This window comes from Coccomyxa subellipsoidea (assembly GCF_000258705.1).
Source record: "Coccomyxa subellipsoidea C-169, whole genome shotgun sequence".
Taxonomy (NCBI): domain Eukaryota; kingdom Viridiplantae; phylum Chlorophyta; class Trebouxiophyceae; family Coccomyxaceae; genus Coccomyxa; species Coccomyxa subellipsoidea.
This window is the reverse complement of record NW_005178030.1, coordinates 1091405-1117542: the sequence shown is the minus strand read 5'-3', so window position 1 is coordinate 1117542 and position 26138 is coordinate 1091405. Positions and strand designations below refer to the sequence as shown.

General features: G+C 55.7%; 2 protein-coding genes across 2 annotated transcripts; one reads left to right on the top strand and one right to left on the bottom strand.

The window, feature by feature from the left end:
• Positions 1–1264: 1264 nt before the first annotated feature.
• On the top strand, positions 1265–25370 carry COCSUDRAFT_67117 (hypothetical protein; the record flags this gene model as incomplete). Its single annotated transcript, XM_005645677.1, has 43 exons — positions 1265–1375; positions 1918–1985; positions 2426–2579; positions 2918–3070; positions 3392–3433; positions 3553–3736; positions 7027–7095; positions 7175–7301; positions 7409–7547; positions 7915–8118; positions 8334–8426; positions 8606–8776; positions 9523–11043; positions 11161–12649; positions 12886–13101; positions 13339–13545; positions 13801–14004; positions 14367–14510; positions 14748–14966; positions 15257–15433; positions 15714–15898; positions 16141–16326; positions 16614–16856; positions 17167–17341; positions 17588–17760; positions 17926–18288; positions 18449–18727; positions 18967–19095; positions 19305–19448; positions 19737–19922; positions 20076–20195; positions 20438–20654; positions 20958–21113; positions 21411–21629; positions 21937–22130; positions 22277–22384; positions 22544–22760; positions 22894–23135; positions 23475–23669; positions 23892–24005; positions 24142–24225; positions 24519–24714; positions 25099–25370. The coding sequence occupies 43 exons, from the start codon at positions 1265–1267 to the stop codon at positions 25368–25370; spliced, it is 10089 nt and encodes a 3362-aa protein (XP_005645734.1).
• On the bottom strand, positions 5114–5843 carry COCSUDRAFT_83521 (hypothetical protein; the record flags this gene model as incomplete). Its single annotated transcript, XM_005645784.1, has 3 exons — positions 5114–5187; positions 5446–5563; positions 5718–5843. Coding segments are annotated over 3 exons (318 nt in total), but the record flags the coding sequence as incomplete, so codon positions are not given.
• Positions 25371–26138: the final 768 nt, after the last annotated feature.

Below are 26138 nucleotides of genomic sequence, written 5' to 3'. Positions count from 1 at the left end.
ACTGCGAGGCCACCTGAGTCTTGCACTCAAAGGTAGAAGTCCGTTGCAGGCACAAAACCACTGGTGGCGCCCACTGCACATGAGGCAACGAGCTTAGTCCGCAAGTCAACACTTGCTTGAGGAGTTTCTGGTTTCTAATATTCAATAATGTGTGAATTTGCTGTTTTTTTAAGCTTCCCTGCCCCCTGACAGAAACCCCCGTTGTGCAGCTCGATTTACATTTGGGCAGGCCATAACAAGCATGCGACACATTTTCTCTGGCGCTCCTCTAGATTGAGCGGACTAACGACACACTTTGTGAAGGGATGGGCCACCTTTGACTGGCGAGCTCCCTCATCTGCAGTATGGCAAGGCTCCTCAGCTGTCCCTTTCCTGTGCATGAGCACATGCACCTTCAGCAAAGCTTTCCGCATGCGGCATGTTGGTAGTATTGCACTGTTGTCAGCTTGTGCGTTGCTAGGACCATCAGGTAGAAAGTGCAAGAGCAGGCAACAGATGGACTTGAAATAGCAAGAAGAGCATGCCATGCAAGTTATATCACAGGTGTCACATGCAATGGTCAACATATTTGCCTCTTGCAAATAATGTCAATTCGCAGCAATGCAGCTTCTGGCCAAGAAGGCAGCTTCAGGATCGTACCCCGACAATTTTATTTTCTCTGGTTGTGGCAAGCCTGCGCCAGGAAGTGAAGGCTGCTCCATTGCGGCGACAAACAATACCTTGTCTCTGATATCAATGGTTTTGGGGGAAAACCTCTTGAACTCGACTCGCAGGTTGCACTATACTTCTTTAGAGTTTCGGACATTTGCAGCCGCCTGAGAAACACAAGGATTAAGTTATTCCCGCTGTTGCAATGTAAAATTCTCTTGCTTGAATTTTTATTAATAGCTTTCACGGATTGTTGGGATTGTGAGATCAGAAAAGTACCTTGCCTTGAACAGCCCGTTCGTTACAGAGGCGAACAGCGTATCTGCAAAAAAATGGGGTTCCGAGATTCCGTTCCGATGCCTTTCCAAGAGGGAAGTCAAGCGAGCGGGTTTCAATCAGCGCCCAAAACTGCACTTTTCATGCAATTATTTATCAATGCATCGAATAGCCGGTTACAATGCATTTGCTGGGTCAAGGAAGCTCGAACAACATCCTTCGGGTGCCAGGAGAGTCTTGCCGACAGCAGGTGGTTCTGAGGCACGTTCAGTCACGGCGGCAACACTTTTCTAATGCGTCAGCGGCAAATCAAATTTGCATTAACGTTTCTAGACCAAGTATGGAAGCGAGTGCTTCGAAGACGTTCACATACCGAAGTGTCTTCATCAGCGATTTGCACTTAGGAACACCGCAGTCTCAGGCCCACGTTCTGCTTCCGTTCCTGCAACAGGTACGCAAGTAAACTTGACCTTTTCAATTATCATAAAGTCTGCCAGAATGGCTTCCCGGTGGTAACACACTTTCCTGTAACTGCTCTTGCAAATATCTCTCAAAGTATTCAACACTGCTCGTGGCGTGCTCCGCAGATCAAGACAGAGAAGCTTTATCTCGTGGGTAGGTTTGCTCTACTAGAAACGCATGTCCCAAGTGGTATTTGTCTGAAGGCTCTGTATACAGGATAGTACTGTTGTGAGCAATGTGAAGCTGAGTACACTGAAAGCCCCATCTCTGTATTTATAGGGGACATTATTGATGGATGGAAACTCAAGAATAAATGGTGGGTGCTCGTTCCATCTTTGTTTGTCCTGGAGTGTTCTATTGCTCGTACCCCGCTCACTGCTCAATTCTAGCGTGGCAGGTACTGGCCGGAGAGCCATGGCGCGATCCTTAGGCAACTACTGGACATGGTAAAAACTTCGAGAGTGACCGATTGGTATCTTTTGTGCTGTCTCTGCCTGGGTCCTGTACTTGAGAAAATTCGCCCATGCGCAGGCGAACACATGCGAGGTCATTTACGTGCCTGGAAACCATGATGAGGCCGTCAGGTCTTTTCTCAACAGGTATCCGTGCTTTAATTGCACTTGTCCCCTCTTCACGTCCATTGACCCAAGACTCGCTGCCTCATGTCCTCTGGTGTTACTGATCATGCTGGCTTATGTGTGCCGCAGCAACAGCCTGGTCACATTTGGGCAAGTCAAGGTTGTAATGGAGACTTTGCATCGCACAGCAGACGGCCGGGATTTTCTTGTGCTGCACGGGGACAGGCAAGCGCCCTCCAACTAAATCACCACCCATTACTTGCTTTAATTCTTCTAAAAATACATTTCTGCATTTTATGCGGCACAATAGCCACCTGGGAAGACCCCTTTCCTGCCACCTTGTGGGTAGCAACTGGCATGAAGAGACAAGAAAAGCCACCACTTTCATTTGAGTTCAGCACTGTGTCAGCTGTGCAGATGTGATAGTGAGAATCTAACGTGCAAAAGCTTGTGGGCTGCAGGTGCGACACAACGGTGCACCTGTCGCACACGGCCACCAGACTTCTGGGCGACCTGCTATACGACGTCTTTGTAAGCCTCAACATCCTGATCAAGGCTGTGCGGCGCCTCTTCAAGCTCCCCTACTGGTCACTCGCTGCCCACATCCACTGCAAGGTGCCTGCACTCAGTATATGTGAGCACCCCTTGCATTGAACTTTCATGGTGAACACTGCTGCCCCTACAAGTGTGTCAAATTGCCAATAGGGTCTCTTGTAACGGTGCCTGATCAGCACGAGAGCAACCGCATGCCTCCGGCCGTTCAAATGTCTAATTTGGACAAGCAGACCTGTTGGCAGGGGATCTAAACCATCCCCGGGTAGACAGAGGGGAATGGAGACATCAAGGCAGTGTGAGCACCAAAGTAATAGAAAGGGCTGCCTAGGTGAGTGCACTTCATGCAACAACAAAGCATTGATCGCCCTTATGACTTCTCTTGTGCTTGTGCTGTGCAGTCAAAGTTTGCGGCGGAGGTGGTTGACCGGTACGAGCATGCGCTGGCGGCTGAGGCGCGGAGGCAGGGAACGGACGGCGTAATCTGCGGTCACATTCACTGCCCGCGCATCCGCACCATCAACGGCGTCCTCTACCTTAACGACGGCGACTGGGTGCTCGCTGACCTCTTGCGCTGAACTATGACCCTTGCTATGACAAGCGTTTCTTGCAGGAGCATCTGCACACAAGCCGCCGCTCAAGGCTGCCAAAATCCTGCCCCTTGTTGGACTCGCCAGATCCAAGCAGAAGCCAGTAAGTGTACGATCCCCAGTGAGCCAAGGCAAGTTTGACCCTATTATTAGATTTGGCAGCATGGTTTCTGACTCACATCACTGCAATTGCCTCCATGGGAAATACCAACAAGAGGGTAGATCTAGATGCAGCCGCCAACTTATTTGCAGCAGCGGGTTTTGCTCGGGCCTATTTCTTGGCAGACTTTCCGCACTCCAGGCCAATTCACGCTGAGCTTGGAGAAGGTAACTGAGAAGGATGCAGTCCCGTTGTGTGAAGCAGTCCAACCACCCTGGATTGCATCTGACTGAGATATTGTGCAGAGCTGTCATCCTGACGGCAGGTGCATGCATTACGTGAGCAGGTGGATTCATGCAGCGCGCTGGTGGAGGATGCGCACGGCAATCTGGAGATCCTGCACTGGATGGACCACTACAAGGAGCCTGTGCTGACATCACCCGCCAGGTCATCATGTGATGATGTCAGCGACACAGAAAGCGCCGTCAGCCAGCAGGCAGCGCTGCTCTTTGACGTCCTCAGCTTGGGAAGTATAAAAAAGCGCGGGAGCTTGCTCCCCAAGGAGAGACAGGGGAGCCCCAAATGAGGCGCAGATCGCCCGAAGGCACTGTAGAATGCTAAGGGAATGGCAGGGGGTGTGTGCGGCAGCAGTACACCAATTGTGCTGTATAATTGTAGATTTACAAAATTGTCTGAGTCATCACGGCATTCCCAACTATAATGAGGGCAGGTTTTGCTAGACGCTGCAGCTGCACGTTTGCAACCAAGAGAAGAAAATCTGGCGGAAATAAAGGGTACACATAGCGCAGAAGACTCCAAAAGTAGAGATGACTGCTGCTGACGTGCTGATCTGAAGTGCTCACTGGCGCAAGGCAGCTCACAGAACTGATTGGTCTGGCTATGCACTGACAATGCTCAAAAACGGATAATCCAGAACAAGAAACCCTGGCCTTGAGACCTCACTGCTTGATGGAATGCACCAAAGAGGCTATGCAGCAGAACTGGCATGCCTGGCGATCTGCGCATGCATATGCAGCGGTGTCCTACCAGTATTATTAGTATATCTAGGACCCTGGCATGCATGCTGCAGCGTCATCAGGGCTCCGACATGCTCAACAGAAAGGCAGGAGTGGGAGGAGTACTAGTATCTTTGAATCGAGCCAAGAATTGCAGATCTTGAAGCATTGAGTACATCAAGTTTATAGAGTGTAGCCTGTTGTGTACATATTGCGAGTCTGGTGTAAAGCTGCCAGTATAGGTAGGACCTGCAGAAGCACTATTGTTTTGCATGTACTGCATAGTATTAATATGATCAGGCATGCCTCCCACTGCAGTCTTTAAACAGATGTGGGACTCTTCCAGCATTGAATCTTCTGGACCCTGTGCGTACCACGTGTGCACACATGGGTACACTGGTTGGCGACACAATTGTGTACTGTTTCCCAATTTCGTAAACCTCAGGCGATCCAGACGCTCGCGACATCCAGTCCCACTCAAACAGTGCAGCGCTCCCCTGGCTGCTCAAGAGGAACATTCAACCACCTCTGCCTCACAGAAAACAAATTGTATCTCGAGCGGACCAGGCTGTCAATCTTGCTAGAACTTGAATCAATTTTCCTTCCTCATACTTTCCCTTGCTTTTCCCTAGTCCCGCTGCTTCTCATCATAGAATTCGACATGCAGTCGTGTGAAGCAATTAAGCCTATGACCACGCTCCACGATCCCCCAGCAGCGTGCAGCTTGTGCAAAAGTCCCTGGCGCTCCTTCTCCTACTCCCAATCAGGCGAAAGGTACAGCAACAACCCAAGCTGTCCCAGCTGCCTCCAGTTTTATTGGAGGATTCAAGGCACACATAACACTGTATGAAGCCATTGTGCCATGGTGCGTCACTGACTCTGCTCCACGCATCAATACCCGTCTATTTTGTCCTGCCGCTCTGCCTCCTTGTTGGCTGCAGTGATTGCCTTAAAGAAAAGAAAGCCTGTACACAAGCATGAGCTTTCAGGGCTTCCCATATCCTGCTCCCTCTATCGATTTTTTTGTGGAGCTAGCGGGTGCAGGTTGGGAACAACAGGTTGATGTTCGCTCATTGCCAGGTCACTAAAATTGCGTCAGAGATTACAAGTGACTCTCCATATTTCAACTCTAAGAGCCCAAATGCTCTTCACCGGTGCTTCGTCTCATGCGCTTTGCTAGGCACTGTGCAACACCTGGTGCATCAGGCAAGATGCGCACACACCTGCTGACGGGAACCCAGTGATGGAGAAAAAGAGCAGGATAGGCGCCCACAGGAAGTTGCTCGGTGGAAGCACGCCAAAGATTGGATTGCGGTTGGCAAATTCAAAAATGGACCCCACCTGGCCCCCCATGGACATGTTTTAGCTACAATGAAACCCCCACATTAACTTAAGCATGTTGATGTCAGTATCTGTCAATTGCATTGAATGTTTGAATGTCCAGAATCAAAGCCCATCATCACTGTCAGTTTTATGCTAAGGGAGACTGTCTTACCGCTGCAATGGCGACCAACGCAGAGCCTATCAAGTAGACCGGAAATAGCAAATCTGATCCCTCGTCTGCAGCAAGCTTGCGCTCACGCTCACCACGGATCCAGGGTGGCAAGGGTTCCTCTCCTTCGCTCTTCTGCACAAGCACACCCGCAAGATAGGCAATTCTTAAATCGCTGTTCTGTAGACCACGCTGTGCATTTTGAGGGCGTGCAAGTTTAATTCACTGTCTCTGTGAGGCTTAGAAAGACTATGAAAGTCAGACTGCAGGGTGGCCAAGGCCACCTCATAAACCTGGTGTCACCCCTGTAGGGGCATCCCTGGGATTGATCAAGCGCTGGAGTCTCTCAACACGCACAAAAAAATGACAAGGAAACTATCTGCATAGGATGCAAGATCGTGGAGCTACCTCGGTGCCAGATCCCTCTTGCTCTGCTCTTGTCACAGTGCTGGGCCGACGCTGCCGACAGAGCTTGCTGTCCCTCAATCTGTGCGATAATACACAAGGTCTAACACAAAGTATCTTGCTCTTGCATGCAGGCTGGAAGGGATAGGGCGCCCTGAGGCCCGCAACATCCAAACACATGTGAGTCATCAAACTTGATATATTTTTCAGCAGTTAGAGATAATGCTTTGCTAAATAAAATTATTGCTATGATTTTCAGAATTTGATGTCAGAAATCTCACAATTGTCGTGCATTATCACGTCTCGAAAGTGAATGCGCATGTGCCTCGCCTCTGAGATGGATGGCCGCTACGCTCTTAGCTGTGCGCGCCACTCACTTCCTCATTTCCTACTCGTTCGCAACATGGACAGTGTTTCTTAGAAAATAAAAGCATGCTTTTTATAGGTGCATGTCACTACCATGCTACTTGATGACTTTCTTACGGACTGACGCATTGCACCTGGTCACATTGAAACTGGACTGAGAAGAGCGTGCGTTCCTGGTTAAGAGATGCAACAGAAGTAGGAAAAAACCACAAATAAGGGGCTTTGCTACTTTCTAAAAGCCTTTGAACGCAATGCTTTTGCTTGGAGGACCCTTTTTATTGCCTCTCACAAGGCCCCTTCACTCAACGCAACAACGAAATCTCTGTACTTTGTTCCAAAAAAATGTATATGGTGCGCCTTGTAAAAGTGTCGGCCACCTCACGTCGCGTCACTGCGCCTTTTTCCAAGGTACCGAGATTGGATTGCCTCATCACATTCTGTGCCTTCGCACAATTTTTACATGTTTTGGTGTCAATTACACCATTAAGCAATATCTGGCGCCCTCATGATTGAGCATTACTGGGGCACATCTGTTGTGCAGGGAGGTCCGGCATTCAGGGCTTCTCCCGTGGGAAGTTGGTCGTCAAGAGGACAAAGGCAAAAGCCCCAGGTGAGCTATTTGAGTGGAACAGACCGAGTGGGTGTTTCTGTCTGCAAAGCTGCATCTGACAGGGTGTCCTTTATTGCAGCCCAAGCTATCAGCGGCTGGCCTGACACAGCACTGGAGAAAGCCATCCAGGTCCTCCAGCGGCTGCGCGCGCTGGGTAACGCGATGCTGCAGTTTGCATACAGCCAGCGACACCAGCTCGAGAAATGGTATGGCCTCATTCTGGCCATTTGCCCGTGCATCCATGGCCTGCCAAATAAAATTACTCCACCAGCGCTAGCAGTATATGCACAACAGAGCTCGTTGCACACTGCAGGTACGTGAAGGCAGCCGCAACTGTGCTGCTGATGCTTGCGCTGGTGACAGCTGCGGCCAACGTGTGGGTGGTCGGGTCTTTGAACCGGAGATACATCCCCCAGGCATGTGCGCAAGCGGAGATCCTGCTGGAACGCAAGGTCAGCCATCCTCTCTCAATTTCGACTGTCCGGCCTTGAATACTGCTCTCTCGCAGATCCTCTCTTTGACCGGGGATGCTAAGCACCTTGCTCTCGGGGATGGTAGTGGCAGTCCTGTCGGGCCATGCGCACTTGTGAGACATCTGAGATCCTGTTCTCTGGAGATGGCATGTTGCAAAACTGCGATGTTCCTCCGACGGCATTCTTGCTCGTTCGGCCGCCTTCTGTTCCGAAACAGACCGGGGACCGGTGTAGGTTGTCGCAGAAGCTTTCTGGCTGACTGGGCAAGGAGGACTACCTCTACTTGGTCAATTGCCTACGCGCCACAAAATTGCCAGAGGGCAGTATGACACACCCTACTGTGCAGGTGGGTCTGGGGCGGGTGAAGTGGGTGGCGCCTTCGGGGCTGGTGGGTTTTGGGCCTCTGGCGGCGGTTGGGCCGGTGGAGTTGGGCCCCGGGCCGGCCGAGCGGTCGAGCGCAGAGCTGCAGGAGGTGATTGTGTGCGTGGACCCGGTGCAGTCGCTGGTGCAGGGCAAGCTGGTGCTGCACCTGCATGCCGACAGCGCCAAGGTGGGCTTTTCAGCAGCAATGTCTCTGTGCGTAGGCATCAGTTGTGCATGTTATATGAACAGGGCCCCCAGATCCCCATTAAAGGGCAGGCTACAATGCGAATGGCAGTGGCTTTCATCCACAGCATCCTGCCAGCATCATCGCATCAAAAGAGCGTTGAAAGACAAGTTGTCGTTTTGGAGTGCTGGTACAGAAAGATCGGTGCTGGTGTGCAGGTGTCGCTGGTCCAGGCGGACAACTTCTCCTGGTTTGGCTTCCCGGATGACACTGAGCCCTCCGCCAGGAACTTCCTGCCTGGCCTCACCAAGGTACAGCAATCCTTGTGCCATGCCTTGAAGGTCCCATCATGTCCTGGCAATGTTGTCTTGCTCCGTTAATTAGCATTTTGAACTTTTCTTGATGCGACCTGCATGCTCTCATAGCACGCACCCTGGAGGAATATAGATACACGCACAAGCAGTAGCTACATTTTTGACAATTTTTACAGGGGCTGGAGTCAGATATAGCGCAGCACCTGCTGCCGAGCATGCCAGGGACCGGGGAGCAGGATCAGCCACTGGCAGGGAACGCCGCGCGCCTGTCCTCCAAGGTCGCCAAGGCCGAAGCCCGCCGCGGCCTCGCGCCGGCCCCTGATTCAGCGCTCAACTTCCGGCCAGCGGTGAGTTGCCCTCCCGGAGTGTTTTGCTTTGGGGATTTTTGCGATGGAGCATTGCCCCTTAATCGCCCGTGCACAACAGCGGTCATATTGAGCTCACAGACCTGACACCCAGTTGCTGGGTCTGATTAGGACTTACAACTGGGTGTGTTGAAGGTTGCAGTCCCTGCCATTGCCAAAAACAAATTGCTTTTGGAGGAGGGTTCTCCCCAGGAAGGATCTCAGCACGTGTGGATTTAGCTTTCGATAGAGGGAACGAGAGAGGCAAAAGCAGCACTCCTTCCAGCGCCTGTCCGGAATTGGTGGGGGATGTGGGCGGACCACACTTCCAGCCGTGCAGATGCGAGCTGGAAGCCCCACCGGCCCTCGACAGAGCTGTCCCCCTTGGGAATCCACCCTTGAGGCACCTGCACCGGGGCTTCTTTTTGGTGGAGGAGGGAAGACTGCCCTAGAAAGACCTCCTGTCAGGGGTGCCGCCAAATCTGGCGTGTGCTGGCCTATATTTAGGGTTACGAGGTGCTTATCGCAACCTTGGCGCAGCAGGGCCCCTTGGATGGCGAAGGAATGCGTGGCAGAAATCCGGACCGACCTTGTATATATACCACAGAACAGCTGGAAATTTCAATTATGGGACGGAGACATGATTAGTCTGAAAAGGCCCACCTTGCTCTCCTGCTGCCAGTATGACCTCTGACAAGCCTGCCAATAATACGGAGGAGCCATAAGACTCAGTATTTGTCCCCCTGCAGGTTGGCGCTGATCTGGAGCTTGTATCAAAGGACGACAGGGAGCTGATGCAGAGCAGGGCAGAGCTGGAGGCGCTCATACTGCAGCAGAGGTCTGCTCAGGCCAGCAGCGTTGACTCGCCTCCCTCAACATCCTCTTCGCACCCCGCAGCCGCGCAGCTGCCGCAGGGGCGCCAAAAGGTGGTGAAAGCCCTGCCCGCGCCTAAACAGGCAACGCGCCAAAAACCCGCCCCGGCTGCCGAGGCCACCCCGGGAGCGCAGCCCGGCTCCGGCGAAGCTGCAGGAAGCTCCCGCGCGTCCGCCGGTATTGCTGCAAGCGCCGTGGAGCTCTCGGCAGCCTCTGGCGGCTCCTCGCCATTCGCATCCATCACCGGTCGGGGCACTAAGTCTCGGCGGAAGGGCAGCGACACCGCTGAGACCGCTTTGGTGCGCGCTGCGAACGGCAAAGAGCCGCACAGCAGCAACAACCAAGAAGAGCATGCTGGATTGGGCGCTGGCACCGTCAGCGCCTACTTTGGCAACGGCTCCTCAGCCAGAGATCATGCCAATGGCGGCAGCGTGGCAGCCGACGTGAAGAGCGGCGACTTTTCCTTTGAGAAGGACCAGCACAGAGACAGTGTGTCTAGTCAGCAGCAAGAGCTGCAGCCGGGAACAGATGACCAGCAAAGCACGCCTCAAGCCCACAACAGCAGAACAGAGGAGCAGGATGGAGGTCAGCTTGATGGACTGAGCTTCGACGACTGGATGGCGAACGGGCAGCTGGAGGCTGGCGGTGCGGAGCAGCATGCAGGGGAGCCAAGCAGGACCCCAGCTTCAAGCAGAGTGGGGAGCGTCACTTGGCTGAGGCCAAAAATTGGCATGGCTCCACCCCTGCAGGTCCGAAAGGGCATGCCGCTCGATGTGCTCCGGCAGAATCCAGCCAGCCGCAAAGCGCTCCCACAGGGCGTCGCAGCTGTGGGTGACCGGGCCGCAGTGGCTGTCGCAGCACCAGCGGTAGCGGAGGCTGAAGAGAGCAGCGCGGTCCCTGAGCAGCATGCAGACGCCGGTGCAGCGCCTGCAGCGCTCACTGAGCAGGCGGACAGCGTGACGGGCATGGATGTTGATGTCATGGGTGACGATGTGCCTGCCGATGACAGCAGTGACACGCACGAGCCAGCAGCCAGGGCAGATGGATTGCCAGATGCCAGCACTGAATCACTACCGCAGCCGCCTTCAGACGACGAATCAGCGCTTGCTCATGAAAGCGTTGCAGTCGTCTCATCGGGCAAATCTAAGCGCTCGGGTCCCAGCGCGCATGAGGTGTTTGGGAGCCTGATCAGGCAGCGGCAGGAGGAGAAGGCGCTGCGGCCGAGGCCGGCCTGGAGCAACCAGTCATGGGACGCCAGGTGGCATGGCGGCCCCGAGGGGGAGATGCACCAGCATGGCGGCAGCCGGTCACTGCATCAGCCGGAGTGGCAGCGCCTGAGAGAGCCGCTCCGCCGCACCACGCGGAGCAGCCTGCGCCACGGCCGCGCCACTGTTGAGGTGACTGTAAATTCCTCCAGTACTCGCAATTGTTGCTTGATTGGAGTTCTCTTGGAAGCGTTGTTTGTAGTAGATGTTAATTACTGTTAGGCTGACGTGATGGCTTATTTTGTGCAGGACCTGCAACGGAGCATGTGGAATGCCCGGGATCTTGCTGCTGTGGACACGGCTGCAGCTGCTGCTGAAGCCGTACACGACGCGGAGCTGTCCAACGTTGTTGATGCGATGGAAGTGCCAGAAGCCGAGGAGGCCAGTTCAATTCATGTTGCGGAAACCAGAGCAGCTGATGGCGAGCTGGAGACCGTTGGCGCCAAGGAGGCTGCTGAGTTGGGAGAACAGGGTGAGACTGGAGAGGCCGCTGGTACAGAGCTGACCGCAGCTGGAAATGCAGCCATAGAGGGAACTGCGCGGGACGGGGTGGGAGCCAAGCGGGCATGGCCGTGGCAGGCGCCGTTCGTCTCTCCTGGGGCGTCCCCTCTGGAGGGCCTGCGCAGGCGCTTCCAGGAGCTGTTCCCTCCCAGGGAACCCACCGCCGCCACCATAGAACAGGATATGGATCACAGCAGTTCAGCAGAAGGCGAGGCAGCTCAGGGGCCACTGCAGGTGCCGGCAGCCGACGCAGATGCGCGACCCCTGGAGACAGGGGTCTTCGCGTCAAGCGAGGACAGGCTGCAGCACTTCTCCCTGCACCGCTCCCACCGGAGGATGTATGTATCCACGGCGGAGACTGCTGCGGCCATGGCGGAGAAGGAGGAGCTGCAGGAGGTGGGAGAAACCGCGGTAGCTGCCAGCTCCGAGGGCCAGCTGGAGCCCGCTGTGGCAGAGGGCACGCCGTCAACAGACATGCCTGAGGGCGACGACGCGCGGTCAGAACCATGGGCAGGCGCAGAGTATGCGGAGCAGCCAGAGGCACCGCCCGCTGCAGAGCACAGAGAGGAGGATCTAGGCGAGCCGCTACAAGAGTCGCCAGCCGATGAGGCAGAGAATGCTGCTCCTGGAGTGGAAGAGGGCACCGTGGAGGATGCAGGAGACAGGGAGGAAGGCCCCACTGTGCAGGAAGAAGCTCCGGTGCCGGCAGCCGCTGAGCTCATGAGAGTCGATGTCCCCTCCTTTTCGCTCCCTGAGCAGCAGCCGCAGCCGGAACCACAAGTCGCCGAGGCCGAAACTGCAGAGGCAGAGACCAGCACCGCTGCAGCGCCCCAGCAGCCTGACGAGGCCGGCTTAGCTGCCGACAGCTCGCAGGATGCCAAGGAGCCGGCGCAGGCCAGTCAGCCAGCGGCCGAAGCAGAGCCTGCACCCGCAGAATTGCAGTCCCAGCCGCAGCCGCAGCCGACGGCAGAAGAGGATCCTGCTGCTCCTGTGGACCCGGTCCCGCAGGAGGCGGCATTGCCGGTGGTTGGGGACGCTGCGGCGCTTCGAACGAGCAAGCCAAATTTGGCACCTTCTCCGGCCCCGGTCGTGTCGACCAGCCCCGACGGAGCCGGCGGCGGCCGCGCATCGTCCAAGGCCAAGCACTCGTGGCAGTCGCCCGCGCTCAGCGCTCGCTACGGCGAAGTCGAGGACAACGAGCCGCGCTACAAGCCCCGCCGACCCGACGCCGATGCCAGTGCGTCCCCTGCCCAATATGGGTCTTTACGCCGGCAATCTTGTTATACAGCACTGGGCCGCGTACCTCCATTTCCACATGCATTGAAGATCGTGCAATGTTGCGTCTTGAGAGGGCTGCGCCTGCAAACTTCAGAAGTGGAACCCCAAGTAGCCCTAGCCTCCTTACCTGACAGTTTCAAGACTTGCCGATCAAGTCAGGGGTATGACAATTTAGTTGTCTTGTGCTTTGGGCAGGCTCTATGGGCGGAGTGCGAGCGTGGGCGGCCAAGCGCATCGGCGCGCTGGTGAAGTCGCTGAAGCCGCCCGATGTGGCGCTGAATGCGGTGTCGATGCGCGGCGGCGACTTGTATGCGACGCTGACGGGGGAGGCCGTGCCCCGCCATGTGCAGAACATCGATTTGAAGCTGCGCTTCGGCCGCGACTACCGCTCGATCACCCTTGACCTCAACGGTGTGCTGCACTGCCTTTCGCTGCTTTTACTTGCATCAGTGAGGAGATTTGCAGGAAGCTTCCATACATCACATCGAACCTCTCCTGCCTGGAAACAGGATGCCATAGGCGTGCTGCTCAAGATTGGGGCTTGCTGTGCATGCATGTTATCTTGCATTTAGCAAGACTGTTGCACATCAACAAAACATATATCATGCAGTAGCAGAGGTGCTTTACCCATTTTTTGTGCTGCCGAAGGGTTGGCACACGAGCGAGACTCGGCCTCAGACAAGTGCACGATGATCAACCCGAATGGGCAGCGCCACTTGCGCGATGTTCCCTCTGCGCCCATCGTGCGCTCCTTCTCTGAGGTGCCTCAGGTGGCCGCCCCGCCGACACAGGGCCAGGTGGCTGCTGCAGACAGGAGCACCTCTGCCTCCGAGGCCCCTCTTTCGTTCTCCACAGGTGTGCTATCTGTGACACTCTGTCCTTGATCAAGAATTTGTGTGTCTGCATGCTGTGCATTTGCCTCCTGTTTGTGTGAAATTTGCAGGTAGCAGCCTCTGTGATGTGCCTGGCAATCAAAGGCAATGACAATGACAATGAATGGTTTAAACAGATGACTAGTATACTCCACACAGCATCCCTCACAAATAAATTGGAATGGCATCAAGTTGCTTATTTGAGGCTGAATGGGAGGTGCATGCTGTTGGCAAGCAGGGACGCAGGCGCGCGAGTGGGAGGAGCAGCTGCAGGATCTGGCAAAGGAGCACTTGGGCGGCACTGACGGGGTGCGGTCGCGGTCAGAGGGTAACCCAGACTCGCCTTACGGCGCGGACGTCACCATAACCGAGCCGCAGCAGGAGAAGCAGTCCTGGCTGGCTGGCGTCGTCAAAGCCGGCAGCAAACCAGCAAAGCCCACAGGTGATGCACTGAACAAGCTGCCACTGAGGGAAAACTTGAGACAGTCCTGTCAATCCGTCACTTTCTGTGGGACAATGCAGAATGTGTGCATGCTACAATTGCAGAAACGCATACGGGGACTCGCACAACTGTCCTGACCTGCGGCTTCTACGGCAACACTGACAGTAAACTGAGCTTTTGCTTGTCGTGTTAGGGCTGGTACGCCCATTTTTACTACTGTACCTAGATGACATGCAAGATGCCAAGTGACAGTGCTGCCACGGCAAAGGCAGCCTAGAACATCCTTGCACCTTAGCTCTTTACAGCAGCACGACCTGCTCAAATGTTGCATGCATGCAAATAATGCGAACTAATGTTTGTAGGGGGCCGCATACGCCTGCGGCTGAACGTGAAGGAGCTGGCCAACCCAGATCGGCTGGCAGATCTGGATCTCACCATCTGGGGCGACAACCTGCATGCGCCCCTCATAGAGCGCATCGTGGAGCTCCCCATAGACATCTATGGCGGTGAGCTGTCAACTACACCGCACCGCCTGGATTTTCATCTTTGTATATGTCAACTAATGCTCCCTGACCTTCTTTTACATCTGCTCTTTCTACATGGAAAGCAGACATAGGCCTATTTGTCTTGCAATCCGGCTGCCCAAATAAAGGCATGATGGCCTTCTGTCAACTGTCCATCTTCAGTACATGGTTACCTGCACCAAGCACAGCTTTTCCGAGAGCAGCTGGGGTGTGTTGCAGGGAGGATTAATGGCAAGCTGCGAATCATGTCAAATGACAGGGAGACGTGGAAGTTCCCGGCCATTAGGGGGCGCGTGCGAGGCAGCGACCTGGCTTTCCATTTCTTCGACGCCCCTGACGACTTTTCGCGCACCCGCCTGGACCTGCTGTTCGAGGGCGACCGCATGTACTTCCACGGCGCAGAGGGCTTCTTCGGCGCCGTGCCCATCACCCTCAACGGTGCGCACATTGCAGCCTTCCCCGTCTTAATCTGGGATTGGCTTGCCTGTAGGGTTTTATTGCCTCTGCACTATGGATTGCCTTTCCACATGATTGTGCCTGGCGAACGTCTTGGTAGCTGCATGCAAGTTTTGAAGGCCCATGCAGTTGCATGCATGTAGAACAGGGACCAACACTCCACAAAGGGTCCAGAGCAGCAGTGCGCCAATGTCGTAATCACTGCTGAAAGCACAGACCTCCAGTTTGAAAAGGAGAGCGGTACGTAAATGACTCGGTGTGGTGTGGGGCAGGCGACATGGACATTAACCCGGAGACGGGGCAGTACCGGCTAAGCGCGAGCGTGCCGGGCGTGGAGGCGAATGAGCTGCGGCGCACGCTGGCCATCCGCCCCACACCCTTCCCCATCGGCGGCGCTGTCCGCGGCGTGCTGCACTGCACCGGGCCCCTTGAGACGCCCGTCTTCTCAGGTGCATGCCACAGGTCTTCACAGCAATTGCTAAGCCTTTGAAGGGGGTTGTGCTTCTGGAACTTTGGCCACTCCTGATGTCCTCGTATACCGCACAGAGTAGTGGCTTGGATCTGATTGAAAGGGGCTTCAAAGGCTCTCTCCAGGAGCTTGCATGTTGCAGGTCACCGTCCACTATTTCTACTCAAAGAGTGCTTATGTCCATGCTGGAACGCAGAGATGCGCAGCTTCGTCAGATCTTACAGAGTAGCTTGACTGAGGATGTCTGCTGACGAACGCAGGCACGGCGGTGGCGATGCCCCCGAGCAGGGAGGATGTGGAGGCCATGGAGGACAGCAGCGCCAAGGAGGCGCTGCGTGAGTTTCCGGCCGCTGCAGGCGCGTACGACCGCGTTCCTGTCGCCAGCGCCTCTGCTGTGTGGACGCTTGACACCTCCACCGACATCTTCCTGCTGCACTCCATCCAGGTGCAGACCTTTAAGTCATTGCTTATACTCAACTCCTCTAGGCAATGCTCCCAAAACATGAGAGGGGAGCAATGGCAAGTGTTTGTCCTCGACTACCGGAGGGCTTACCCTTCCTGTTGCTTCTTTTCATGCTTTGGAAGCTTAATACACCCTGAGCAAAGCACTATAAGTACGATACCTGGTAAAGGAGGGCGGTGGAGCACCTGTGCGCTTGGCTGAACAATACTGACATGGTTGGGCAGGCAGAGCCGCTAGGGGGAGGGCAGGTGCTGGGCAGCGGGCGCATGTGGGTGTCGCCGGCGGGAGAGATGGATCCGCGTGCAGTGCGCGTGCAGCTGGAAGGCCGCAACCTGCCCACCGAATCGCTCCTCAAGCGCTACCTGCCCAAGGCACGCGGCCCACTCCTGTTGCTTGCACTTCAGCATCCTGTCCTGCACACAATTGCTGCAAGGCACACAAAAGATATTTAATATGTTCTTCTCAGCATGGGGATAGCCGCTATTGATTACAGAAAGCCTGCTGAAGATTGCCATGCTCCTAGCTGGGGAGCACTCAGGAAAGAGTTGACGCTTTTTGCTGTCAGTGTCCACATTGTAGTATTTGAACTCAGCAAAGTGGAGCTCCAGTATTATTACTTCAAGGACCTGATCTGTACTGGACCAGTTGCAGCCATGCACATGTCAGTGCACCCTGAGGGACCCTGACTTTGCCACAGGGAACGCCTCTGCCTGCGGCGACGGAGCTGGGCGACAGCAGCGTGCACGGGTCGATGGCGGGCTCTTTCCTGGCGCCCGACCTGCACGTGCGCTGGGAGGCGCCCGCCGCGTCAGCTTCCGGCAGCGCCGACTTCAGCCGCGACGCCAACCGCTTCACCTGCCGCGCTCCGTCACTCGACGTCAGCGGAGCCCTCTTCCTGCGGCCAGCTCCCTTTGACGCGGTCAAGGCCGTCCTCACACAGGCACGCCCCTGGAGATATTCTCTCTCTTCCCCTCCCAGATTCTGGACGTCTGCAGTTGCACCAGAACTTTTCTCCTTGCATCCATGGTGAACATGTAACGGAGTCTTTCCTCTGCATTCTATTTGCGTGACTATGGCGCACAAATGCAGCCGAGCCCGTGCACTGAGGTGTATGCAGGGGTACATGTTCTGGCAGCACAGGCCCAAGCTGCTGAATCATTGTCTCCATAGCATTGAAATAATAGATTGGCCACTTGTTTTTAATTGTATAAAGCTATTTGTATTTTTTGGCTCATGACATACATTTGCAGGCGGAGGCGACGGCGCTGGCGCAGCCTCAGCTGGAGGGTGCGGACATCGACTGCAATTTCAAGGGCCTGGATGTGCTGCCCATCGCAGCCGCCCTTGAGCGCGGGTCGGCCACAAAGGCGCAGCGCCTCAAGCTCAACGGCCGAACCAAGTTCTCCGTGCGCCTTGTGCCCACCGGTGAGTGCGGCCTGTCAATTCAACTTGCATGTCATGGTGTTTATCAGGCACCTTGAGGCTCTCAATTTCAGGCCTGCCCAATTTTCTGCTTTCCGGCAGGCTTCATTGCATCCTGATGTATGGAGCTGTACCAGGCGCGTCATTTGGTATGGCCAGCACAGAGAGGGCATGAACGCTCCAGATATGTTTCATAAAGTCCTTTATTTAAACACAAGATGGCAACAATGGATGGCCCTGGCAATACAGAGAAGCAGGCCAGCCAGGGCAGCGAGGAGCAGCAGCAGGAAGAGGAGCGGCGGCCATCCGCGTTTGCAGGGGACCTCACGCTAGAGGGGCTGCGCGTGAACCAGCTGAAGCTGTCGCGCAACCTCACCGGCACCGTGCTGCTGTCCGAGGACCGGTTCCAGATCCGAGCAAAGGTGGGTCAGTTTGGAAAGTCCGTTATACTTTGGGTACATTGCATCAAGTCATCTTGAAAATGACCTCAATTATAGAGCCCTTCTCCGATCACATGGCAAGTAATCTGTCCTTTTCTAAGGACATAAAGCCCACCGCTGACCATGGTATCCCTGGTGTTTGCACAGGGGCAGCGGCCGGACGAGACGCTGGACGTCAACCTGAAGCTGCCATTCTCGCCAGGCTCCAGCCCGGCCACCAATGCAGCAGCGTCCAACAAGGCCGCCGCATCAACAAGCACCGCGCCGCCGGCCGCCGCGCCGGCAGGAAGCGGCACCGGCGGAGCATTGCTAGGCAAACGGCGCGCCGGGCTGGGCGGCCTGGGTACGCTGCTGCCCGTACCGCGGTTTGCGGGTGCGGCCGCGCAGCCGCCGCTGCTGCCGCAGCCGGCCGGCGCCGTCGCGGCCGGTGATGCCTCGGCGCCTGGCAGCGACGGCCATCAGGGAGGCAACTTCATGCTGCGCTGCGGCCAGCTACTCATGTCGGCCGAGGTGCGCGCGCTTAGCATGAACCGTTTCTTCAGCCCCTGCATTGACTTGTGATCGAATAAGCCGCTAACATATCACGATGATACACTTGGTTGGTGATGATCAAGGGTCTCAGCTTGAGAAAATGGCGTTTGACGCGAGGTGGCTGCGCTGATGTGCGCAGGTGAACGCGGAGGCGAGCCGGGTGGAGTGCGCGGTGCAAGGCCTGTTACTAGATGAGCTGGAACTGGCGTCGCTGCGAGGGGAGGTGCAGGAGGCGTCGCTGTCGGTGAATCTGGAGCAGCGGCTGGGCCGAGCGGTGGTGGCCGTGGCTGGGCCGCGCTTCAGCGGGCTGCAGGGGCAATCCCTCAGCGGCGCCTTCCGCTGGGAACGCGACGTCGTCCGCCTCGAGCGCGCCGTGCTGCAGCAGGCCAACTCCAGGCGCGCCCGCCATATTCTCTCTGTAATTAATCTTAGGGGCTCCCTACATGAAGGTCGAAGGGATTGCTAATGCGCTTGTGGGAGCAGGAATGGGCCCTCCTCATGAGCAATTGTTATTGTACTCATGCCGTTATAGAGCGGCAATTGTCAGTCTTCAGGAGCAGGGTAGTGTACTGATGCACCAAGTGCATGTCGTAAATGCTTCAGCACAAAAATGCATGTGGCTTAAATGGATGGTCTGGGCGCAGGTATGAGGTGCAGGGGGAGTACGTGATTCCCTCCGGTGCCACAATCCCACGCTCGGCAGCTGAAATGGCTGCGGCTGCGCAGCCCCCCAACGCGGCCAACGTGTCCCCCTTTGAGACCGGCGGCGGCCGCTGGCGACTGCAGGTAAACTCCCACCTTCTCTCTGTTGTCCAACCTGAAAAATATTGGGCGCGGCATCCTCGGCTCCATTCCTCCCTTTACATCCAAAGCCCGCTGTACCCCGTTCATGCCATGATACCCCAATAATTTGGGTGTAATTTGTCTCAGTCCGCTTCAGTTGGCTGCTTTGATACGGGCAGCTGGACTTATCATGTTCGCTGGTTGCCACTCAGGTGAATGTGCCGACAGCCAACATGGAGGAGATTCTGCCAGCGGCGCGGCTACTGAGCAGGGCCACTGCGCTGTCCCCATCAGACTACGAGCGCGCCAAGGCCCTGTTCCTGTCTGGCGTGGACGCCTCCAACATGGCTGCCCAGGTGAGTCACACCTCCTGAATTATACACACCACATATTTTATCGTACATCCCGTTGCCATGCAGAAAGAGCGCATGTGATCGACCCTGTATGGAGGTTATTGCCGTGTGGCGGACCTATCAGCTGGCAGCTTCCATATGGGATCTCTCCAATCTGGCATAAATGATGCAATGGTACACTAAACCAGGAGGGGCACTTTTGACTTTCCCTAAATTTCGAAGCACAGTTCAATACTTGCATGTGAGATGCACTATAGGGGACTTTTGGTCAATTTAGATACTCCTGCGCAGGAGCTTGGACGGCAGTTGGAAGCGGCGGCGCAGGCGGCACGCATGGCGATGGAGGCAGACGCGAGCATGCAGGAGTCCTCCGAGGACGCAAGTTTTGGCGCGCCTGAAGAAGCAGCGGCAAGGAGCAGCAAGTCGTCCAAGCCGGGCGGCGGCAGCACACCGCGCGGCACACTGCCAGGACTGCAGGTGCTTAAATATAAATTCAATGAAAATCACAATTACGGGAAATTGTATGTCCGTTTCTGCCTTGCTGCAGCACTATAAGGGTGTCGCATGCACCGAGGACTAAATTCTTCTCTGGATAAAGAGAAGATTTGACAATGCTGGGACAATGTGTAGGATCTGCGTGGGCAATGGAGCGGAGGAGTGCAGGCATATGGCGGCGGCGGTGGCGCCACGAATGTGGACTTCAACGTGCGCGGCCAGGACTGGCAGTGGGGAGACTACGGCCTTGACCAGGTATTGCATCTCCCCTTCTTTTGTACAGTCTTTCATTACTTTACCTGATAATGCTTTCGTCATGGCAGGCAATCTATTGGGGTTTTTTTGAACGTTACATCTGGCTGCACTGTCATCCCTCAACAAGCAATTTTACAAGTTAATCCCTGACTTTTTTCTACAGTCCTGAATGCAGTGTTGGTGATGACCGATCACAACTTGTTCTGGCTTTGCTGACGACATGACAATGGTTGCTTGGTCAGGTGGTGGCCAATGGGAGCTGCCACAGCATAGAGGGCATAAAGCTGGAGGAGCTGGGCCTCAAGGCGGGCGAGGCCAAGCTGCTGGTGCGCGGCAGCCTGCTTGGCGCTGCACAGGACGCCTCCATCATCCTCACAGACTTCCCCGTCGCTGTGCTGCAGCCGCTCTTCCGTGCACTGCCCGCCCTCGAGCACGCCACTCCCGCTGTCGCCGCTGCTGGTGCGGCCTCAACACCGCTGCATTACGCTGCTTCCTCACCTTGTTTTGGGTATTGGTGTCCTGTTTTGACATGCATTGATTGTTATTTTGTTCACTACTTTGTTCACCAGGTGCTCCTTGCTAGCGAGCAAGGAGACCTTACTTGCTCATTGTCCTTTCAGCTTTTTGATCACCAAAAGCAAGCTGTTGATCCCAACAGAAGGCTTGATACTTTGTTCAGATCACCATGAGTGGCAAGTACTGCCCTAATGCGTCAGTGAGTGTTTGTTGTGGAGCGCCCAAGAGGGAGTGGTGGTGGCGCAGGTGGCTCCGGCGGTGGCGGCGCCGGGGGCACGCTGGGGGGTCTGGCAGTGCCGTTCCTGCGTGGGGGCCACCTGCGCAGCAGCATGCACCCCTCCTACAGCGTGGGGCTCGCCAACTCCCCCGTCAACGGCCTCCTCTATGTCCGCGGCACCATCGGTCCGTCCTGCTAAGATCCTGGACTTCGAAAAATTGACATGCTGAAATTGCCTCCTGATATGTTAATTACACTGGGGAGGTTTCCAGGACAGGAACATCATGCTGAGCATGTTTGCTTTAGAAAGTTGGCCAACTCAGTGTGAGCATCTGCCATTCTAGCCATGGCAATGAATCAATTTCGTGGGGCTCGGGATTCAAACTAAGAGCAAGGCATCGGCAAACGTGAGCACGCAAGATGTCAACCGCAAATGCGCCGATTGCAATATTTTGAAATATCTTGTGGTTGGTGTGCGGCAGGCGGCAGCGCTGCGGTGCCGGAGGGTGAGGTGGTGGTGCGTCTGTACGACGGCGCCATCGGGCCCACCTACCTGGCGCAGGCGCAGGCGCAGGCCTCCCTCGACGCCGCCCAGCAGCTCTCCTTCTCCGCAGACCTGGCCCCTGCCGAGGCCGGCCGCCATTCCGGCCACGTCCGCGTCTCCGGCAACGTTCCCCTGCGCCCCTCCCCGGCCCTGCCAGGTGAGAGCACCAGTCTCTGTTCTAGAGTGGTAATTTTGCAACAGTATTGCACGCCACGCAGACGTGGCATGCTGTGCATTCAAATTCGTTCCTGGAGGTAGGGGAGCCGATAGGAACGTGCCACATGCCCTCTGTTCTGGCGAGGCCATAAAGTCCGGATCTCAGATCTGAATCTATGTGCAATTGAAGACTGCCGCCTCTAGCTGACTTAATGTGAACAGGTGCATGTCTGCAAATGCAATGCAAGTGTACACGATGAGCCTGCTTTCTCTGGGCGCCACAGAATATTATGTTGCTGCCTCAGCAGGGAACGGTGGATCCGCCGCAGCTGGCACGGAGGGCGCCAGTGTTGGGTCTGGGAGGAGCGAAGAGCTGGAGGTGAATGTGAGCGTGAAGGATGGCGGCATGATGCTGGTCACAGCGCTGACGCCCGACCTCAGATGGCAGAGCGGCGCTGCAGAGCTGTCCATGCGCGTGCACGGCTGTCCTTCCCGCCCCCAGGTGCCCCCTCTTTTCTCTTCTCTTCAATTTTCCGGCCCTCCTGAAACTTCAGAGGCACAACGTGCAAGTGTGACACCTTGTAGAGGCAAGCTCGCGTGTCAATTATGGCCCAGTTGGTGAAAGTTGTTGTTTTGCTGGGTTTGCAGGTGGAGGGCAGGGCTCATTTTGCCAAGGCGGCCATGTCTTGCCCTTGGCTGAAGTATCCCCTGACCAACCTGGGAGGCACCGTGCGCATGGCTGACAATGCGCTGAAGGTCAGCCACTCACATCAGCCCGGCACCTGCCTTGACTGTCTACAAATGCTTGTGTAGAGAGAATTGGTTGCATGAACAAGTGGTGGTGAAACTGAGTGAAAGTAGATGGATGGTCAGTTGTCTTAAGGTTGTTTTGTCAGCGATCTTCTCTGTGTGCAGATTGAGGGACTGGAGGCGCATGTGGGTCGGCGTGGCCGCATCAGGGTGAAGGGTGGCCTCCCGCTCACTGCTGACGCGGCGACAAATCCCGACGCCAATCTGGCCCAGGCAGCAGGCGCTGACGCTGTGAAGGGGGCTGCTGGCAAGGAGTCCTCCGTGGGCGCTCTCATTGTGGACATCCATGGCCTCGAGCTGCGCCTCCGCAACGTGTACACAGGTATGATCTATCTGCGTGCCTGCAATACATTCTTTGTTTCTGGCCTTTGTAAACTCCAGGCATAGTGCATGAAAGGCAGGAGCTAATGTGCAGACGGCTGCCTGCCTTGAACACCTACCATTGTGCTGCGCAGGCTATCTGGACGCCGGACTGAAGCTGCAGAACAGCCTGACGGCGCCGGCGGTGGGGGGCGACGTACGCCTGTCTCGGGGCGTTGCCTCGCTCATGCCGGGGGGCCCGTCGCCCCCAGGCGGCAGCGGCGGCGGCAGCAACGGCGCGTCCTCATCAGGCAGCAGCGGCCAGCAGTCCGGCCTGGGCGCTCTGCTGGACGGCGGCCGCGCGCGCGAGACCGATCTGGTCTTCAAGGCCTTCACAGTGCTCACCGGCAAGGACGCCCTCGCGCGCCAGCTGTCACGCTTCGACATGCAGCAGGCGCGCCCTCCCACTGCCCTGCCTCAAGCATTATCACGCGAGCACATGCAACAAACTAGCTTCAAGCACGGGCTGTCTGCACCTTGATCAGATTTTGATGTGTCCAAAGTACTTCGCATGCTCGTTCATTGCTTGTGTGGCTGCTGCAAGTCGTGCATCCAACTGTCCGGCAAGTGGCTTGTTGAGCACCACTTGGAGGTTCCCATGCACAGAAGGACTTGTCCTCGTGCCGTACTGAATGTGTTAAGATTCCCAGTGATAGGAAAAGGGGCTGGCGCGCAGGCTGGCGAGGTGGCGATGCAGCCAGTGGCGCAGTCGGTGGAGCTGAAGGGGCTCAAGATCCACTTGGGCCCCGAGCTGCGCGCCATGTTCCCAGTTGTCCTCAACATGAGCATCTCCGGCGACATCGAACTCAACGGCGCCGCCGACCCAGCCTCCCTCAAACTCGCCGGCATCATCCACCTCGATGGAGGAGAGGTGTGCTTGATTCCCTCGTGCATCTCTGCCTCACTCTGCATTGAGCAGGCATCTTCCTCCAGAGTGAATTTCTTGTGAACTGCTGCTGTATACACTTCGGCATGTAGCATGCCTTGAGAAGTGACTAGAAGGAGTGGGGGAGACAATGAGCTTGATGTGATGAGAGCTGCGTGTGCTGGTGCATGTGATGTGAGACCTGAGGTGGTGTTGATGGCTGCACAGGTGAACCTGGTGGCGACGCAGCTGGTGCTGGACAGGGAGCACCCCAACCGCCTGGTCTTCTCCCCCAGCCGCGGCCTCGACCCCCTCCTCGACCTGCGCCTCAAGGGGGCCCAGGTACCCGCTCTTGATGCCCTCGTCCTTGTTTTTCTGCAAAGATATTGTATCTTGCAAGGCTGTCCGTGTCAGGATTGTGCGTACAGTGTCGCGGTTGGCCAGATCACTGAGCGGCGGCGGTGTGCCTTTCCTGCAGGTTCAGGCGTTGATTCAGGGGCGTGCCTCCGCGTGGCAGCAGAACCTTGTGCTGACTCCTACCAAGGCCGGCGCTGGCGAGGCGGTGAGTCCGCACAGCCGTGCATCATTCCCATTTTGGCATATTTTTTACCAGGACAAGCCCGGGCTCAACAATTAGCTCACCATGTCGGAAGGAACTCAACAAAGTAGAATCTGTATCTCCGGGTGAAGGACACTTTTCTGCGACTCGAGCAGAAGACAACTATTATTATCGCCATCAAAACAGTCATGCACATTGCGCATGATGGAGTAGTGTTGTGAGGGCTACAAAGGAAACACGGTACACTTTTAGCAGAGGCTTCTATGGTGACGCTGCTGCGATGCTGGCCGGTGCAGGGCGGCGCGGCGGAGGCGGCTGAAGCGGCGCGCATATTTGAGGGGCAGCTGGCGGGCGCGCTTGTGGCGGAGGATGGACAGCTAGCGCTGAGTAACCTGGCGGCCAGCGCGGCGCACGGCTTCATGCCCAAGATCCAGACGCAGGGGCAGTTTGGGCAGGCGCGCTGGCGCCTCGTCTCCGCGCCTTCCATCCCCGGTGCGCGCCCAACCGAGTCTCCCTCCACATCGTTGTTTATGTGTTTGGCAGAAACTTTCCACGCTTGAACAAGTGGTTGTGCCCAGCTTTCACCTATCGGAATGTCCCTGGCTGCGAGCCAGAAGACATACATACTGAATTGAGAAAGTTCCACAGTAAAAAGAGGTACTGCTAAGGAATCTGGTTTTTAGTTTGGCAGGTGCAGGCGGCTGCAGATTCAGGCATGTTGTCTCTTGCTGGGTCTTGCAGCAACCTACATGTGTCCAGGGAGTTGATGGAGGTGGGAGTAAGTGGATACTGGTCACAAGTAATGTCTGCCTGTTGTCAGCGTGTTAAGAAGAGGGAGCACTTGCGGGCTGAACACATGTACTGTCACGCGCACAGGGCTGCTGTCACTGGATCCGAGCGGCGACCCGACGTCGCTGCTGTCGTCGCTGACGATGGGCACGGAGGTGGAGGTGCACTTTGGGCGCAGCCTGCAGGCGGCCATGGCGCGCAAGCTGCGCGACTCTGACATCGCCACACAGTGGACGCTCAACTACCAGCTCAACTCCAAGCTGCGCATGCAGTTCAACATCGCCTCATCCTCGCCCTACCCCCGCACCCTCATCTTCCAGTACTCCTCAGAGACCACGCCGCCGCCCCTGCCCAGATAGATAGCTTTGGCAGCTGCCTGAGCCAGTGAGAATCTTGGCATCTGGAAAGGATATGGGCATTCATTTTGTAGCATTGTAGCTGATTTGTCATTAGCAGGGAAGATATGTTTGCATTGCGTGACTCGTGCATTTTATTGCTAGCAGTTGAAAAACTTGCTGTTTGTTTTCAAGAGAATATGATTGTGTGAAGTATTCAATGCGTTGATTTCACGATGTTTTTTCGAGGCCTTACTGCTGGCACTAGTGATAGAGCAATGCACTTCCTAGCAAGTTACTTTAGGAGCACTTATACAATTTATGATACTAGGAGCACAACAGAGCAATTGTGAACCAATCCCCACAGCGAGGAAGGACTCGTCAGTCAGCAGTCCTTGTAATTGTATCTTCAGCCAATGTTCTGACTCAATAAAGTAATCCTTCAAGCTTAAATGAAGTATATACTTGGATATTTGTCCAAAAGTACTTGGGCCCCAAGGTGGACAGTCGCACACCATCATGGACGCGGCAATGCCCCATCGGTCTATAAGAAATTCCTAGTACTAATCTGCCGCGGCATTTGATGCTACAAGCTGTACGTACACGCAATCAATCCATCTAGATCTAGATCTCGCTCCTAGTTCATGTCTCGATACGGCGCGTCTCATGTCCCTGACCTTAGTTAATTGATCAGATTGATCCGATCATCTTACCTAGCCAAACATGCTATGCCAAGGAAGCCGGGGCATGCAGTCTAAAAGTATCGAGATCTGAAAAACTCAGGATACCTTA